The 19,998-nt window shown below is 38.6% G+C and overlaps 1 protein-coding gene across 1 annotated transcript; it reads left to right on the plus strand.

Annotated features, from left to right (window-relative positions):
* The first annotated feature begins 697 nt into the window (after nt 1-697).
* LOC131678252 (uncharacterized) lies at nt 698-19,998 on the plus strand. Its single transcript, XM_058958263.1, has 3 exons — nt 698-985; nt 11,894-12,665; nt 19,488-19,998. Exons 1-3 carry the CDS (start codon nt 881-883, stop codon nt 19,592-19,594), a joined length of 984 nt encoding a protein of 327 aa, XP_058814246.1. The 5' UTR covers nt 698-880; the 3' UTR covers nt 19,595-19,998.

Consider the following 19,998-nt stretch of genomic DNA (forward strand, 5'->3'; position numbering starts at 1 on the left):
CTGTTCACATCTCTAAATATTGTCAGATTGATTGTCAAAGTAAATTTGACACGAGATTTTGACGTTCAGATGTTTTTTAGTTGGACAATGGTCCAACTAGCGGAAGTCCAACTAAAAAGCGGTCCAGTTCAAAAGTGTCCAACCAGTGAATCACGACTGTATTTGAGCCCTAACCATATGTTTGTTGAGAATTGTACTTATTATTATGGTATACCCAGCGTTCTACGTACAATAACAGCAGTCTACATCGTCTTGTTTGTAATACGTTAGTCTTAGTAGCCCTCAATTTGACGAAATATCTCGTTATTACCGAAAGCTTATAATCGATTATTGATTTTTTGATTATTTTAGAGATTATTCGATTATTTGCGTTAATCGAGCAAAAAATGCACTACTAGGCGTAATTACCACACGCAGAAAGGTTGAAACCTAACTGTTCAAATTTGAAATTGAACTTAATAAATTAAAAAAAAATTGCGCATGTAAATATAGGTTTTAAAAGCGTTAATCGAATGAGATTGACAGTCGGATTAATATCTGTGTACTGACTGCAATCATAGTAGGTTATAAGTTATTGTGTTTAAAAAAACAGCTCGGTCAATCGGGATTGTGAAATTTTGAGCACCACTCGTTCATACTACCTCTCTTTTTGGCATACACCTCATCGGAAATTTATAAGCTTCGATGGAACTTTGTGGAAACAGAGATCGTCAGTAGCAAGCAAGAGAACAACAAAAACATACGCCTATAGTCTCGGGTCCTCGTGTCGTGATTTTGGCTAGAAAAAAAGGAAAATAACCAATTTCCACCCGTGGACGGTTTGATATTCTATCGCTTTAGTGGATTACTGCAAAGGGATTACCAGCAGAAACAGTCAAAGATGACAATCTTGACGAAACCTTTTGGAGATGCGAAGAAACCAGAGAAGACCGTGTTACCCCTAGTGGGAGCTTCCGGAGTTCCGACTGCTCCGAGTGCGCCTACGGTGAGTTTATCATTCGGTGGCTGGACATTTAATTGCGTTATATCACATATTTTGATTATTTACCTTACTTTGTGCCTCGCCTCGATAATGGAGGAAACACCTCGGCGCTCGTGCAACAAATTTATTTCGATCGTCATCAATTTAAGCTCATTTTCGTGAGAGCGCTATTTGGAAAAAATCAAATTATGTCTACTATAAATCACATACAGCTGATAATTATGGATAGTCGTAGTTGTTTCGTCAACTTCGAAATTTGAAGCAAAATTAAAATTGATCTGTATGATTCATTACACATTACATTCATGCTCGTCGGCCAACAAATAATGAGCGATCTGTTGGAGGCGGATAAAATGGATGCCACCATTTTAGTTTCATTTCTCGGTCGTCGTGTGTTGTAAAAAGCAAACAATGCAGTATAGATAACTTATGATCACAGCTTTTTTTTAGTATTGATAATGCGTTGCTTTCAGCAAATGGAAAAATAGTGATCTCTATTCCACGTCAAGCAAAGATTATGATTCCGTTTATTTTTGCATTTGGGTTCTCCGTGTTCATAGACGAAGCAGATACAAAGCATAACTTGTGGGTATTGCCCTATATCGATAATGGGTCTGTGAGGCATCCCTTACTACTATACATATGTAGCCGATTAGCTCTATATATAGATTTTCGTTGTGTTGTTTTCTACTTGCTCAGCAAGGGGCAGCTGGCTGGAAAATCGATACTTCAAAAGTCGCTGTGTACAATGGTTGAATGCTGGATCTGCTGGTAGAGAGTTGGTGAATCGCGTTGAGTTTTCATTTCGAAAACATTGTACCTGCAAATGTGGGTTCGTAGAGCATATGCTTTTCTTAGAATCCTAGCGGGATTTTTTGAGTATTGGTATGCAGGTACACGTCAATGCGGACTGCACGGGAAGTCATTCAACAAAAAATCTTATTTTGTCAATGAGTCGATTACAGTACAAAGTCGTAAAAGCAACTAAACTTTTGTTCAATTTGTTGATTTTTTTTCTTTTCGTTGGGTGTAAGGAACATTGAGTGCCTTTATTTTTATTTTAACTTTTTAGAATTGCAATTTGAAGCTGAAGCAATCACTGGTACATATTCTAATGTAATTATCAGCGATAAAGCTAGTATTTGTCTTTAGCAGTACAGTAATTTCATCATAATTAACGGTAAAGTCCAATATTATGGAACGATATAAAACAACAAAGTATTCCATTGTCCGTTTCAATATAAAATCGACTTTTTACAATATAAAAGAGAGAAGGTTACGCATTTATTTTGACCTCATTTTATTAATCGGATCAATTTTTTGTTGGGCAGTACTTAACCCGTTTGTGAAGTCGTTTTCGTACTGTTTTTACATTGTTGAAGCGCAGCAAAAAATTTAAAAAAAATCGTGGATGTGCTTCAGATTTTCAATTCAAGGAATCGATTGCAATATCACAAATTATGTAGTTTTTAGTACAAGTTTTAACTACAAAATAAGACCACTATTCATAACTTTAAAATAAACAATAGTAGTGTGGCAACGTTCTTTTATCAAAAATTATGTCTCGGAACGAAAAAAATACAAAATGGATGTTTTGCAGCAAGAAATGCGCGGATCATAAAAATTTGGTTTTTTACATTTTATGAAACAATAATTAGCGTGAAGATTTTTTTTCTTTTGTTGCAAAAATAACTTTTCTTTTAGGAATTTATGCATACGGGGATCAAATGAAGAATTTTTAAATTTGGTGACAAAAAGGTCCGGGTCTTACAGCAATTTCTCCGTGTCTAGTGAGACGACGGATAATTTTTACTTTTATAATACAGAATTTCAAAGGAGTTCTTACGGTGTTCACGTTGCTCCTGCAGCGTCTGTTGACCAAAGAGAAGATGCTCCTTCGTTGGAAATTCCCTAGCAACGAATAACCGGATTCTTTGCGACCCTCTGAGAATTCCGGTAGTCACCGCAATGTGCTTTCCATACTGCTCCGAAGGAAAGTAACACTCGTTCGGCTTGTCATCCACAGCAAGAGTGACTGGTGCTTTTGGATTATTTGCTGTTAGCTGTGGAAGTTAAATTCTACACCTACCTAAACCGACAAAACTGTTCGCAGACGCGAATAATTCACAGCCCTATGTGACAAGTGGTGCGCATTATGCTTGGCCAAAACAAAGCACTCAACGGTGAACATGACTCAATTTGGAAATTTTTCAAGTGCTACATTGATAACATGAAGGGGCTGAAAAAAATAAACTTGTTTCTTTTCAACGCAGTCGGTAATAAAAATCGAATAATGTGTTCTAAAATGTCGAGCGATTACTTTGATTCAAATTTGTTTCTGGTTTACTCGGAAAGTGTTAACTCATGTTTCTCTTGAAACCTATCCCAGGTAAGTTAAAATCTCTGAATCTGAAAGCCTTACCAGAGGTGGTACGCTATACGTCAACGATAAAATTCATATTTTTGGTGCGTAGTGATAGAACTAAGCTTGCGCCAAATTGACGCTAGCTCCTAAAAATTGAGACGCAACTTGTGTTCCTGAGCAAATGTGTTCATGTCCCGCATGAAGAGGAGCTCTGATTAAGCTGACTAGAATTATTAGTACCAAAACTTGGTTTGAGTTAGCAAGCCAATTCAAGATGCGCTATACTATATTTCTTACTAAGGAGAAAAATTAGATACGAAATTTGCATTTCCACTTCGTCGCAGCGGAACTAAATGTTCTATTTAAATTTTTATTAAAGCTAAATTGCTTTTTTACACAAATGTTGAGCAAGCTTTATATTTTTCAAGAAAAAATCACAAAGTAATGGCAATTTTCCATTGTCCCAAAATCGACTAATACAGTGAATACCCGATTTTATCAGCCTTCGATTTTATCAGCCCCCGATTTTATCAGTTTTCTGACCCGATTTTATCAGCTTCGTATGAAAATTGATAGTTGGTAGTTTGATGGGCTCTAGCAGACGAACCAACTTGGATTCGTGTAATTCTTGAGCATATTGTTCTTATCTTAGAGATCCGAAATATGCAAAAATATAAATTTTAATTTTTTTATTTTGCGCTGTTAGACCCCCTTAAGGGAAATTTAAACAAAATAATCAGAAAGGGTTTTGAGGCTATATCTAAGGAATAAAGAAAAATACTTTAAGAGCTTCGGTTTCTTAAAAAGAAAGAAAAATATATGTCCCGATTTTGTCAATGTCCCTGTTTTATTAGCCTAAAATTAGTCAAGGGGCTGATAAAAACGGGGTTTCACTGTATTTAAAAAAATGAACATAGCATACCATTGGAAAGGTAATTTATTCTCTTCAGAACAATTTATTGAAAATCGGTTGAAAAATGGCAGCGTAACTAATTTTTTAGCGCCAGAAATCCCGAAAAATAGTTTTTTGCTGTAAATCAATATTTTAAGGGTATACATACAACATTATGCTAGGTCACTTGAAAAGCACAAAATCACTTTAGCAGCGTGTTATTGGTGAGCCGTGTTATTATATTTTGGCAGCGTACGCTTGTTGATGTTGGTTGTAATACGTTGATTTTTCCTGGCGGCTTTGGCGCATCGTTTTTTCGTAATGTGTTTCGTAATGTGTTGTCTACACACTTAGTTGTGCTCGGCAATTTTACGCATAGCCGAGTAAATATTTATACTGAATTCTCGGAGAAGTGTCATTTGTTTGCTGATTTTCTGCGAAATATTTCAGCAAACTATTGTAACTTTTACTGAGATCTCAGCGAAAAATAAATTTGCCGAGTGCTCGGCTGTTCAAATCATGGCAAAAGTTGCAAAAACTGCTGAGATTCGGCAGAAAAAAATTAAGTGTGTAAGAAGAACTAGGGTAAATGCGCAGCGTTATTTGCTCGGCATCTTAAGGTCATCGTGAAGCTAGCGGCTAAAATGGCTGCCGTCGTTTCTGTTTCTTCTTTTTTATTTCAACGTTAAAATAAAAACATTGCATCAGCGCGCTGCACAAAATCGTTTGTAACTTGAATGTCTTATCTCTGATTGCTTAGAAATTGTATCAAAATGTATGTAAGCATGTTTGCACATGCAGATGAATAGATTCTCTTCAAGGAATTTTAATTCATTTGGGAAATTAGCACTTTTTTGTTTTTCAAAACAAATGAAGCACGTGTTAAAAGAAATCAGTCAGCTGATTGCTGAACGATACGCTTGTCTGCGTGCCATCTCCCATCGGTATAGTACGTTCTAGCCTCACACAGATGCTGTAACCTGACCTGAACATAACCGAACCTTTGTTATGATTTTGGCATCGCTTCATTTTAAGGGAAAAAATATTTGGGTGATATTGGAGTACATATCGGGATACCTCCATTAAAAAAACGTTTTTGTCATGACTTTTTTATTTGATTTTTGACACTTTTTCAATGTTCTAGAAAGTTCTAGATGATTTCAAAGCCCACTTTTTGCAGTGTAGATTAGAATAGGATTAATTTTAGGATGCATAACTGTTATTTGTGCTAAATTTAGGGTTACAGGTTGTAGAGTAGCAGCTAAATTTATATATTTTTTGTTGAGCAATAAATGCCTTATTGATACATATATAAAACATATGGGGTGGAAAATTTCTAATACAGTTTCTGCGGTAGGCATTATTCATGTTCATTTCAGTGTATTACACGGAAGATGGTGACGTAAAACTTTATGATTACACGTCTTAACATTCCATGAACAAATACTTTCGGAGTGGGACTTCCTCCATCTTCAGCCCAGCCAAGCAGTGTGATCTATGGTTACAATGTGATCTGAAGGGGAGGAACAAAAAGTGTTTGAACATGTTAGGAAGAAAATTGTCCGAGGGAATCTTACTTCAAAGCATAAACAAGCGATAGTTCGTTTGTGCTTAGACCTTCCCGAAAAATAGCGCGGTTGGAAGCGGTGCCGTACTCTGTTTCAAAAGTGCAATATAACGTGGCTTTCCGGACAAGTATTTCCTGAATTATATTCTCCTCGGGATAGTAAATCAAAGAATGTTTTCGAGCAGCACTCTGATCGTAGCAGAGAAATTCGAGTTTCTGATCACCGACAGGAAAAGTGTGCTTCTGAACATTCAATTGTTATACAGATGCGTTGCTATACAAGCGAAGGCAACGAAAATGCTTCCAAACTGCTCGCAGAAGACATGTAATCCACTCCAACACGGTCCAAACGTATACGAAAAGCATAATTAATTTACGAAAAGCATGTAAAACGCAGAATATATCATCAGATAAACCTTCACGAAAGCTATCGGAAGAATTATTCTATGGTCAAGGAAATTTTTGTGGGTAAGCATGAGACAAAACAAATAAAATTGCAATATCCTCCAAATCTAACCATCATATCCAGCCCGTTCATGAGAAATGTTTCCAACCGAAAAAATCGATAACTGATTCGGAATCAGCATCGGAAAAGCAGCTTCAAGTTCCTTTTTGACCATACGGCCAAACAGCTTGTTGTACTTTAAGATGAAGTATTATTAACAATCTCTCACACCGAAGTAAGGGATTTTGAATTCATTTAGAAATGGGGTTTCGATGGGTCGTCTGGTCAATCTATAATTATAAACAAATATGTGCAGAAAAGCAATTTGACGATAGTTTCGTTTTCGTGTCAAAAGCTGCCCATCAAAAAAAGTCTGGCAAAACATTCGTCCCATTTCTACAAGGTTCTACCGCCCAATAGAGATCCAATTTTCTAAGGAAACTAAGGAGCTCACAATTAGCAAAAAGAAGAATGTGAATGACAAAATAGCACATTTAATTCCAACAATCTCTCACAACTCCACATGCACAACAATCAGTATTAGTCACACTATGAAGTGTAGCATGGTTGATGCTAAAGTTTGTAATGCTTTGTCGAAATTCGACACAGATCTTTCAATAGGGCCAAAGTCGCAATGTACTCAAATGGAGAAAAATCAGTTTCAATATACGGCGATGCTTTTCTAAATGTAGTTTTTATTGTAGGTATAAATTACTTTATGACCATGTTTTTCCGGAAGCATCTTTGGTTAAACCTTATGACAATATAACAAAGAATTTAATTCCTATGTGCTTTTAGTGGGTAGAAACTAAAAAAATGCTTACGCCCAATTTGCATCCCAGTCGTGATTTCGCCCTTCAGCAACCACCATTTGCGGAAGGGCTAAACGGTGTACATAATTTTCAGAAGGGCGCGGTAAAAGGGCTAAACTGACTCTGTCTTGCTGGGTAGGGCTGGGTAAATGGGCGAGCTTGACAGTATACTTTTTAATAGGGCTCAGCAAATGGGCGCATAGAAACCCAATGTAAATGATAGGGCGCGTGCATCTTTTCTTCGAATTTCATGAAAATATCGAAATATTCGAATGTTTATGTGCAACAACTATCGAGTAGACATGATCCTAGTAGATATTGCTTATCATTTATATAATAGAACCGCCGTTTAAAGAATAATTTTGTGAATAATAACCGTACGCCCGGTTCTGTCAAAAAATGTAAGTTTAGCCTTTATATTCCATATGAGAAGAAGGGCCTAAGTCGAAATCTTGAAGAAAATGCATGTTTCGCCGTTTTGTTTTCTTTAATTATAAATCGAACTAAAAACCATTTTAACTAATTTTCACCTCAATCTTGTAGTATTTTTGTCGCATAATGTCATAATAGCGAAAACGCAGTTTGTTTACATTTGCGATTTAAGCCCTAATGAAAGATCTATGTCGAATTATCATGCCAGAAATGCTTCGTTTATGTTTCACCCTAAGACAAGACGTGACAATTGGCTTCTTATTTTTCCTTCGACATTCTTCTTTTCGCACATTTTCACCCTGCCGAAATCTTCTAAACAGTGTTGCCATTTGTATTAATGAAAATGAAATCTTGTTAATTTATTCTATGCCGACAATATTTTATATCTTGAATCCACTATATTGATGAAGGGAACCGATTTTCCATGTCATGGGTATTTAGTAAGGTTTGATGAAGCCATTTTCTGAATAATTTTAGATTGCATGATAATCATTTGTTTCGCTTTGCCGCACAATTTCAGTTCAATTTAGTCATTTTTACTTTTTAACGGTAATAATTTTATTTGTCGAAAGTAATGACAATCTTTACCTATAAATATAGCAACACTGCCAAACATCATTTCGATATCCCTGCAGTGACATTGCGTACGGTGCAAAAAGTCAGAATCAACCAATCAGGAGCTGGAACATTCTGACGTAAAATTGGAACAAAAACGCCCCCCCCCCCTATTGTCACGTCTTGTCTTAGGTTTCACCCAAAGAGTGTAATAATATGTATAGGTAAACGAAATACAAAAGAAACCCCCAAACAAGGAGAAGTTTCTACACGGTAAACTGGATATACCTAGAAAATTAGTAGTGGCGTAGTACCCAAAAAAGGAGTATAAATTACCTGGTAATAGGTTCCAATCCCTATAATATTTACCTATTTTTAGGTAATATCCGGTCAGATTTGATTACCAATTACCTAATTTTATGTGGTTTCAATTTACCTACTGGTGAGTATGTGCAGTTTTGTGGAATTTAGGTACTATTTACTTAGGCATCCAGAAAAGTGCACCAACTTAGAAGTGGGTATATTCACTCTACCTAAACTACGTCATTACGAATCAATTATAAATACCTTGTACATGAAAAAGAATAAATATAGAGATTTCCACCTATTAGTGGGTAAATCGTACCTTCTGTTTGGGTACAGCGCTAGTACCAATTCTCTAGGTACATCCAGTTTACTGTGTATTCCGATTGTCTCCGCTGCATTGTCATATTCGGTATTAGTGTAAGTTATCAGGTATATGGAGTGCCTGCTGCATATAGCATACAGGTTATATGTAATGTGTTAGCAGGCAATGAAACAAGAAAATGCAGATTTATTTAAAATAAAAAAAGCATTTAAAATAAAGACTAGTCTTATAATCGATGTTCCTAAACAAAGTTCTGGATCATCAAGTGATGGAAAAGCGGCCAGAGGATCTTTCGAGTACCCTTCAGTAATTGTTTCAATCACAAAAATAAACGAAGAACTGATTGAGAGATTTATCAATATTTTGGCGGTAATATCTTCCGAATTCCAGATAAAGCTGTACTGCCTATAATCGCAAGTCAGTCCCATGTTCTATGGGATTTTCTATCTACATGGGACTGACTTACGATTATAGGCAGTGTACGTCTGGTATAAAATGCCAGTTAGTGTACACTGTATTTTAATGCATGGTGCACATACTGTCGTAAGCGACCGGCAAATAATTGTTACTGATTACAAGACCTATTAGCAAGTAGACCTAAGAGTGTTCCGGTAGTGTAATCCTTGGAGCTTACTTGCAATTTATTCAAAACTACACTGTAATGCACACGGTCCCCCTTCATAGTAGCAAGTGCAAAAGCTTTTAACGCCGAAATAATAGCAGTTTAATTAGAACTAACTGAACATGAGTTTGTTTACATAGTCTGTTAGCCCTTTTGAAGAATTGATATTGATTTAATAATACATCCGTACTGTGCGACCATCGTGGTGCGTTATGCTCCGTGCGCCCCTAGCAAAAAGTTTGTTTATTGAAAAATCACACCAGCTTACTGATTGAGCTATGTGACTCCGTAGGAACGGTCTGTATATAAACTGCATCCCATACATCAACAGAGGCAGACACAATAAAAAGCAGATATGAAATAGTTTCGAGGTACACGTACCGCATGAAACTGAGTAGAAAAAATCAACTTTGTTAAGGAAAGGGAACTTTTCACGAAAAAAAACAAACAAATGCATTCAGATAGCGCACGGTATGCAATAGACAAATATTTAGTCTTTATCATTTTCTACTGAACTTAGAATGGTAATATGGTCGATAGTAATTCACAGTATGTTCACGTTTCAGAACATCTATCCAATTGCTTGTATTTTGTTGCTTAGGGGAAAGTGAGGCAATACAAATTATTCCAAATGTCTACCTATCGATAAAAGGCATCACATTCTTCACATATAATCTTCAAATGTGATGAAGAATTTTCAAAATATTGAGATAAAATTGTTGAACGTAACGATCGACTTTTGGTCTGCTATTTTACCATATGTGTCAATATCAGTAATCTTGGGGGTCAAACGAGTATTATTTTATTAGAAAATTTATTTATTTTACTAAGAATCTTACCTATTACTTGATTTAATGGGATATTTTGCTTACGAAATTTATGTAATTTATTTTAAACGGTTTTCGAATCTATTACTTATAAAATTACATTTTCTTTAAATTATATCTGTGAGCTTATTTTTTAGAGCAAATATTATTCGTCGTTCGTAGTAGATTCAGATATAAAATGTTCATGTAAAGATACATAACTTCATACTTGAAGAAGAGGGTTGGGAGGTTATGTCGATAAAAGACATTTTTTTTAAAATTATTTCTGGCGGTACAGAAAGCATTAGTATATTCATTCAATTTCCAGAATAATGCCAAAATAGAATATTTTCTCAAAATTTCCTTGCAAAATACTGAAAATTGAGAAAGTGAATCTCCGGAGGCGCATCGTCGAAACTTGTTTTGCGGTGTACCTCGTAACTCAAAATCTACTGGACCAATCATTTGGTACAGTATTTTGTACATTTTTTCTTCACATCATTCCCCACATAATTACCGGGAGCTTTTTTCGCTCGTTTTTCACATTTTTTCGTAGCACATTGAAGCTTAAAGTCCGAGTTTTACCAGAAAAAATTGGATAACGTTTTATTGTAAAAATAATAATAAGGATAATTTTATCAAAAACTTTTTTTAATTGTATCCAACGGGGAAAGTTATGCGATCCCTGTCACCAACGATCAATCATAACCCAGGGATAGCATAAGAGATAGTGCATTGTGCCAGAGTCACAAGGGTTACTGCTTCGAATTCTGCCTTTGGGGTGATTTTTTCACATAATTGCTTCCGTTTAACTTGCCATTTCGATAAGTTGTCCCCGTTAGATACCATAAAAAAGTCTAATAAGGTATTGGCACTTACGTCAAAATAAAAGAAAAAAAGAATTGTCCATAAAAAATATTTTGTCTGGGCATTAATGTGAATAACTGTACAACATGGGGCCGATGCTCATAGTCACGTCACTTGGTGACTAGAACAAAATTTCCTTCTAGTCACTAGGTGACGTGACTGTGAGAATAGGGCCCCATTTCCGAACGATTCCAGGAGAGTTTTGGTACACACCGCATTTTTTCGTTTACTTTAGTATAGTCTTGTAATTTCCGCTCATCTTTAACATGAATTTTGAATAGTTTCTTCTTTGGTTTTGTTCCAGCATTTATTCCTTACTTCTTACTCTTTGAAAAAAAAGAAAATCTCTTCTGTTTCACTCCAATTTCCTACCAGAGGTATAAAAGTGAGAAACATTCAGTGTTTCAATCTGGTTTATATCCAAAAAGTTGCTGTTCTCTAATTCATCTATCCCTCTATTTACCCTTTTTTATGAACACATCTATGCTATCTTTGCTCAAGGCATTAGCTCAAATGGTAGAATGGAAAGGGTAGATATCGTTCTGTCTATTAACGTCTAATAATACACCATGTAATTGCTGGTACTGTGAGCATTTAATGAATTAGTGTGGCACCCTGACTAATAAGATGAATAAAGCCTCATCTACCCTAGACTGAGGAATAGAACTTAGAGAATAATTTTTCAGATCGACCAACTACAAGCTCTGAAAATCAGAAACAGTCGAAACGAAAGGCGAAGGTGTGGTTAGAGTTTGTACGTACTTGAAAGCGAAGGAAACGACCAGTCGAATGCTGCTTAGGATGCCAAGGTCACTCAGTCAAGTCACACTTCCTGCGATCAGTGACCGTTCAATGAATCTATAATTTTAAATAGTTACGGTCGCTTACTAACCAATAAACTTCTCATTTGTTTTCCGCAGGACATCCCTCACGACGACGAATCCGCTGCATCCAGCATTATCCTGATCCGCCGAGCTCGTCGCATTTCGTCAGCCACAACCTATATTTTGTTTTTGATTGCCCTGCTGGTCACGTCACTGGGGATCATCGGTGGTGTCTTCTACTATCGACAGTATGCAATGTCTCGGGGTCATATGCGATTCCACGGTTTCTGCCAGATTCCGTACGATTCGTCCAACATCAACGATAACAATATGGTTTACATGAACTCGATGCTGCGTGACGATGGGATGACGCGACTGAACTCGGCACTGGATAGTTTCGGCCGTATTGATGATACGTTCGCACCGTTCCAGAAGGAATTTAATGAAATGGAAACACGGTTGGAAGAGGCTGAGAAGGATGTGAGCGAGCAATTTTTCAAAGAGGAGTTTGAACTGGGTTTGTCCGATGATGAAAACTACTCGAAGATTGATGTACCGGTGTTCCGTGGCCAGCGGCAGGGTCGTTTCCTGCATGATTTCCGATTCAATCAGTCCGGTATCATCGACAAGGACAGCGGACGTTGCTTCCTTATGACGTTGGATCGGGACACGGTGCTGCCACCGAAGTCGCTCCGCGATTTGATCGAGAAGATGTGGAATGGGTACTATAACATCAACACCAACACGGTTCGCAAGAACATGCGCGTTATTACACCGGAGCTTAAGGATTTGAGTGATGTTTCGCCCAGAATCACCAAAGAGTGTGAAGATATGAAGATTTACCGGTTGGAGAAACTTGTGTCGGGAGGTAAGTTGACTTTGCATTCATAATTTTTGAGGTGCCGTAGGTAGCCAGGGGCGGATCCAGAAATTTGGGGGGAGTGATTCGATTTTTCTGTGGTTCTAAGGAATGAGAAATCGACTATTATAATTATTTACTTGCTAAAGAGCACATCCAGCACAGCTGGAGTCGAAACTTCTCCCTCGGTTTTTTTTGACTGATGTGAACAGAATAAAGAACCGTTTCTTTTTCTGATTTCGCCATGCTTCTCTGATTTGGACTTATTTATTGGCTTCAATGTATGCTTTCCCATAGACTTGGTTGATCAGAAACATATATTTTTTTATCGTTTCTATTATTTAAGCACTACATAACGTACGGTCCAGTACTGCCCATAATCGCAAGTCAGTCTCATGTTATATTGAATTTCCTATCTACAAATGCGTTTATGCATACAATGGCATCATTTGACAAAACGTAATTAAGAGGGTGCTCTCCTCCGTTATTAATGTCAGCGTACCCCCACAATGTGCATTAGCATCACAGCCCTGCTTATTCCTCAAAGTTAGTGTTTTCATTATCATTTCCATAAGAGTGAATTTTGTTGCTTACCAAATCTGCAGTCTATGGAGTTGGCTGTTTGTTCGATTATTTTGATTATTTTGACTAAGATGAGAGTATTTAATACAAAGATCTTGTGTTAATTTGCCCATGACTCCTGCATCAGAGCGATGCCTTGATGCTCTTCTCTTTCGTGAACCATCGTACAAGAACGCTTGTGATATCCCACAGTTATTGCGTGTAGTAAGTTACCTTGAACTGCAGCAACTTAGTCTGTACAAGTGAACTCGAAAAGCTATTCTTGAAATGTACACTTTCTAAAGTTGGGTCGCAATTTATTCGAGCTCTTCTCTGCGACTCTATTGACCAGTGTGCCTCGAGTAGCTTTCAGCTGTTGCAGGCTAATGTTATTCGCAGGGATCTAACACGGATGAGGACCATTGACCATTTCGTTGAAGAAGAGCATTCTAGGATAATGTCACTTGATTTTTGACAAAATGGAAGACTGAAGGTCTTCGCTGTACGTCGGTTTGCTTGTGACTGTTTCTCATTAGCAACCCATAGCGTTTCTTTGTAGCATCCCTTGAGTTATGGGTTCCATATGAACGAAAGTCGCTAAATAGATCACAAAAATCGCTTAAAAAGTTTTCATCCGGAAAGTCGGCAAAGATGAACCTCCAGCATAAAAACCGGTACAAAATAAATAATTCCTACGGACGAAAATTTGTATTTGTATGTATATTCAAGACTACATACCTTTTAGAGTAAAAATACTCGGATAAAATTCGTGCAAAATGAATAATAGAACATTTGAACTTTTGCTTATATTCGCATTATGCTCTCCTATCTTGTTTTGGCTTTCACAAAGGCAGTTATTAACATTAAAAACGGGCTGCTTAGCAGAGAACTGTGATAGGCAAGCTAGGGTAATGGCTTTCGACCTTTTATCAGATATACTTTATTCCCTACGGTGACCTAAATGATCCACCTCGGGGGTTGAACTCGCTCTTGGCTGAAACCCAAAAGTTTGTCCATCTCGCGAGAACTAGGCTCTGCCTTTCGCACAATTAATCCAAAAATAATTTCGAGCCTCGCTAGAAAGGTTTCATCAGCTACTCATGTTCGACCAAATCCCGGTGCCTCTTGACCACTGCAGAAACGTCGTTGCGAGGATGGCCCTGATCCGAGCAACATTCTTATTTCACTTTGAACTTTATATGCTTCAAAATTCAAGTTCACCCGAAGCACCATGGTACAGCTCTTAACCCTGACAATTGGCATAAAATTCAATAGTACTAAAATTGAACTTAAACCAAATTAATAAGATTATTCTTCTTTACCAATTAATAAAAACATTTACGACTAATGTGGCTACGCCCAGGGATGCGAACGGTACCGGTAAACTACATTTTTTCCGGTATATTTACATTTGCACAAACCGTACATCCCGCTACAGCGACGCATCAGTACTGCTCTTGCCAGAACGGTAGCCAAACCGAGTACATTTTTCCGTACAGCAGTAAAATACATTTTTGTTTTGCTGCTGTACTACGACTGCTCGGTGAGAGTGTGGCGCAGTAAAGTTTGCCCTCTCGCTTTGTACACTTTTCTCTGCTTAGTCAAAGGGAGAGATCCGCACACGAAAGCGTTGATGCCGGTCGTGGCGTAAATGAACCGCATTCATTGTCGTCGTTTGTGATTAAAAATATTAAATAGATTGAAAATATTAAAAAAGGTAAAATAAGGAAAGAGAAGCTGTACCGCTCGCGTCTGGTGGCTGTACTGGGGGAAGTATTCTTTGTCATGTTACTGCTTTGCACACAGGCTGCCGTAGAGCGCTGGGCGTCCTGCACTAGCGTACGACAGCAGCGTCGTATGAGAAAGGAGAATGTAGGCAGAAATATTACAGCCGTAGAAAAGGTAGGTATTTCGCATCCTTGGCTACGCCACATCGCTTCGAGTTGCGTGCTGTCTGACATCGCTGTCGCTCCGTCGGACTTAAGCTAATTTATACCCCCTATGTTTGAGTAATCCGGGCAAACGAGTAGATCACAGGTTTGCTTACGAGGGGCCGCCGCTTCCATAATTGCAAAAATGAACAAGCACACAAATTTAAAAAAAACTCAGATGAACTGTTTATATTTAAAAGAAGGCAAAATCGGTTATAACATCTTAAAAATTCACTCGAATTAACATCAATATTAGGTAACGAATAACAACACATTATTATTGCTTGGTGCAGCTTTAACTTTATGGGTCCTGATAAACTGTACATTCGTATGTACAGAGAGATCACTTAGCAAAATTATGCCAAATGTCTATTATGGCAAATGTCCGTTATGCCAAATGACCGTTATGCCAAATGACCTTCAGTGTAATCAATTCTCAAAATTATGCCAAATGACCATTGTGCCAAATAACCGTTATGCCAAACGTCCGTTATGGCAAATGACGTTCAGTGTGATCAATTCTCCAAATTATGCCAAATGACCATTATGCCAAATAACCGTTATGCTAAATGTCCATTATGCCAATTGACCTAATGCCAAATGACTTTATGCGAAATGGCCAGCTCCCCTCTCACACATGACTGCAAGGACGCAACGCAGTTGGTGCTATGGCAGCTTCCGATCCCCCCGACATGGTCGGAGCCCTTGCCGCTAGCAGGCAGGGATTTTCCAAACCGCCATTCTCGGCAACCCTCGCCGTAAGCTACTACTTTCCTGTTCCTGTAGTCCGCAGAAATCACCATCGGGGTTCAACAGATGCTAGGACGCACCGCAGGCGGCATTATGGAATCTCTCGATCCCCCCGTCATAGTCGAGCAATTGCAGCCAACGATTACCAGTCTCCCGATTCGGTGTGTGGGATGGGTTAAAGGGTCTTCCAACCCGCCACAGTTGGAAGTATACATCTGCTCAGAAGACTTCAAGCGCTGATGTATTCCAGTAATTTGCCTTTTGCTCCGACCTCAACAAGTTCTCTCGCCGTCGATGATCGTCGTAGTGTTGGGTGTGACGCATTTGATTCGGAATGCCTCGAATTCCCCACCACAGCCGACCAAACGACCGTCAGCCGTTCGATACTGTTCGTGGGATTGGCGAAAAGACTTTCCAACGCGCTCTAAACGGCAACATGGCTTCGGTCTCTGCTGAACTTGAATCGTCCCCCAATTACATTGAAGTTTACTACCAGAATGTTGGTGGCTTAAATTCATCAACGGACAATTATTTGCTCACGACCACGGGATGCTGGTATGACATCATCGCTCTGACTGAGACGTGGCTCGACAACCGTACTCTGTCTCGCCAGGTGTTTGGTTCAACATTCGATGTCTACAGCTGTGACCGCAACGATCTCAACAGCCATAAGATATCAGGTGGTGGTGTGCTTATCGCTGTGTATCATGGTATAAAAGCCTGAGTTATCAACAATGGCCGGTGGGCGAACTCCGAGCAAGTGTGACTATCAGTGCAAATTGCCGATCGCAAACTGTTTCTAAGCGTTGTGTATTTTCCACCTGATAGAATTCGTGGTTCTAGCTCCATCTATGTATAACTTTCCAACACCTCGGTCGCCGGCCCGATGATATTGTTATACTGGGCGACCGGCTTATGCTATGGCTGGCTATGCTTGGATATGCTTGGATATCGAAAAATCTGCGCTTATCGACAATGCCAGTTCTGGACAGCTATAGCAGAGCAACTCTTCGGCAATTCAATAATGTCATTAACGATAATGGGTGTACATTGGACCTCTGCTCTGTAAGTGCCCGGGATTGCACTCCGTACTGATGCACTGTTCCGATTCTTTTAGTCGAGCATATGCTTCATCCCTCACTATAACTTTTGTTATAGTAAGGCGGGCCTCACGACGCACTTCCGTATCTAACCACAAAAAAACTCGTTACTAGTTTTTAACCTTCTTTCCCACGGAAATACATCAAAGTATTACTTCGCGGTTTCGTTGTGCCTTTGTCCCACATCTTTTTTCTGGTCTATCTCGAAGTTTCACCGGAGCCCTTTTAAGCTTTCTTCTCTTGCTTCTTATCTCCATCTATTACGTCGTCAATTAGTTCTCGTCCCAATGAACCGTTTACATACTGATTCCATGAGCCATTTAGCTCCAGTTTCCGTGAGTCATTCAGTTTCCAGCCTTATCGCGATCTACTCGGGTGCTCCCTGACGGTGAGCTCACCCTGCTTCCACTGACAATTCCCCGACGGCGGAATTATTCTCGAATTCGATTTATGGTTTAACGGTGCCTTTCTTGCCGACGGCGCTAATTATTCGTCCATTCACCACTTCATCTATAGCTCGGAGAGTATATTCGTAACCGATCTGTTGACGGCATCCCAGATATGCTCGTAGTGGCACACTGCCGCTAGAAGCATAACTGTCCCATGTGCTATGGGAATCCCTATACACATGGGACAATTATGCTTTTAGCGGCAGCACACCTCTTCGACGATATTGTCAACTGCCATACTAGGCATATCCATTCGAATTACTTCGAACCTAAGGTATTCGAAGACCACGTATTCCGGTGTCTCTTGCACGTTCACACACTCCGGACAAAAAATTCTCAAAAAGAAACCACTATTTTCAACTCAACTACGAATACAATCAGCAAAGTAGGACGCGCCTTTATCAGACACAAGAGAAACGTCAAGCGTGAACTGAAATCTAAGCCCAACTAGTTCTGGAATTTCGTGACCGAGCAGCGAAATGAATCTGGTTTACCAGCTTGTATGTCATTCAATGGAGTTTATGACACCGGCACTAAGGAAACTTTCAAGATTTTTTTTTCGACGAGCTCCTTCCACCACAACAAGTCACCACTGAAGCCAATCTCACTCCTCTAGAACGAACCATCAAATGAATTTGTGCCGATGATGCTACCATTCTATCAGTAAATTCCAAGCTGAAAGCATCTAGTTCCTCATGCCCTCGGTGTTCTCTCGATTTTTGTCAACAAGTGCGTCAACGGGCTTCTTGAACCACTTTCGGCGAATCTTCGAGCTATCACTCAATACTTGAATATTCTCTTCTTGGTAGAAAATAGCCCACATGTTTTCAGATCATAAAAAGGGAAACAATTCGAACATTAACAATAATCGGAAAACTCGTGTTTGAGTGTTAAATCAAAACTATTGGAAGTGTTTTTTAGACCCTATAGTCTTTCACAGCAAACACTACAATGTAGACGAGCAACACGGTTTTATGGCTAAACGATCGACAACGATCAACTTGCTCTTGGTCACAATATGTGTACTCGATAGATTCAATGACGGTTTGCAAAACTATGTTATTTATATGGATCTATCTGCGGCCTTCGACCAAATTAACCGTGATATCGCAACAGTGAAGCTGGACAAACTGGGTATTCATGGACAACTTCTGCGCTGGTTTTGTTCCTACCTCAATGGAAGGCAATTCCAAATTAGCATTAAACACTATCTATCTGCACCATTCCTCGCTATATCCGGCATCCCACAAGGAAGCCATCTCAGTACAGTAATATTCCTCCTCTACTTTAATGACGTCAAGATCAAATTACAAGCACCCCGTCTTTCTTTCGCCAACAACGTGCAATTTTTTCGACGAATGCGGGATAAAGCCAATGCCTAGTTTCTTCAGAGTGAACTGCACGCCATCCGATTAATTTTATCTACCATTTGTTCGACTTGAGTATTCCAAGGCACTCTCACGTCTAGGATCTCGGAGTCATCATGGATTCAGCACTAACATTCAAAGACAAACCACATACTTCATTCATTGTAGATAAGGCATGAAGATAGTTTAGGTTAATTTTCCGAATAGCAAAAAACTTTAGGAACGTTTACTCTCCAAAATCTCTATTGGGTGTTTGTTCGCTCAACAGTGACATTTTGTTCTGTTGTTTGGAATCCGTATTACCATAACGGCGTTGACCTGTTCGTCTCGGACTTACTGTGTGCCAGGGTGGATTATTCTACAATCCTCGGACGCCTGGATCTTCAAACCCGCATTCGAGCTCGACGCAACAACTCAGAGTCGTCAGAGCGCTGTTACCGGACTTCAGCGTATTTTTAAAACTTGACTTAACTTCCACTTGACGAGTAAATCGTTAAAATCTAAAATATTGTCCTACTCTAAATGTAATTAGTTTCAGCAACCACTATGGGAGCCAAGGGGTCTGTTGGTGAAGATACAACAAATAAACAAATTACTACTTAATCTTCATTATATCTGGAAAATTATTCCTGGGAATAGAAATTTTTTTTAACGTTGATTTCTCTTGTTTCAGTTTTCAAACGATCTGCAGATCTTCATGAGCACGCCAAATTTGCTGAGTTTGGTGGTAACTATATCTCTGTGATCGACATCCAAAACATGGAAGACATCGTAGAGTAGAGCTAAGCGATCTAAATCGATCAATCAGTTGAGAATGTGAAACAAAAATTGTACGTAGCGGGAGAAGAAGATAAAAGGAAACAAGAAAAAAAAAACCAAATCTGTTTCGCCAATTAAATACGAAATACCTAAAAATTATAAAAAATATCTACTCAGAAAAATGTAATAGATTTAGTTTTCTTACATGTAAAGCTACACGTTCTATACCAACGGTTGGAAGAAAGATCAATTTCTCTGTAACGCTTTGCAAGATTAGTGCGGTTAAATCGCAATGTCAAATGAATCGAAATAGTTTTGTATGAAAATAATAGATTAGGGACAGCGGCGAGACTGCATGTTGAAGCAGGCATCATTTTACTAACTTTTCATTCGAAATATTTTTGAGCAAGGTAATGGAACACAAA

The sequence above is a fragment of the Topomyia yanbarensis genome, chromosome 2 (assembly GCF_030247195.1).
Source record: "Topomyia yanbarensis strain Yona2022 chromosome 2, ASM3024719v1, whole genome shotgun sequence".
NCBI lineage: Eukaryota > Metazoa > Arthropoda > Insecta > Diptera > Culicidae > Topomyia > Topomyia yanbarensis.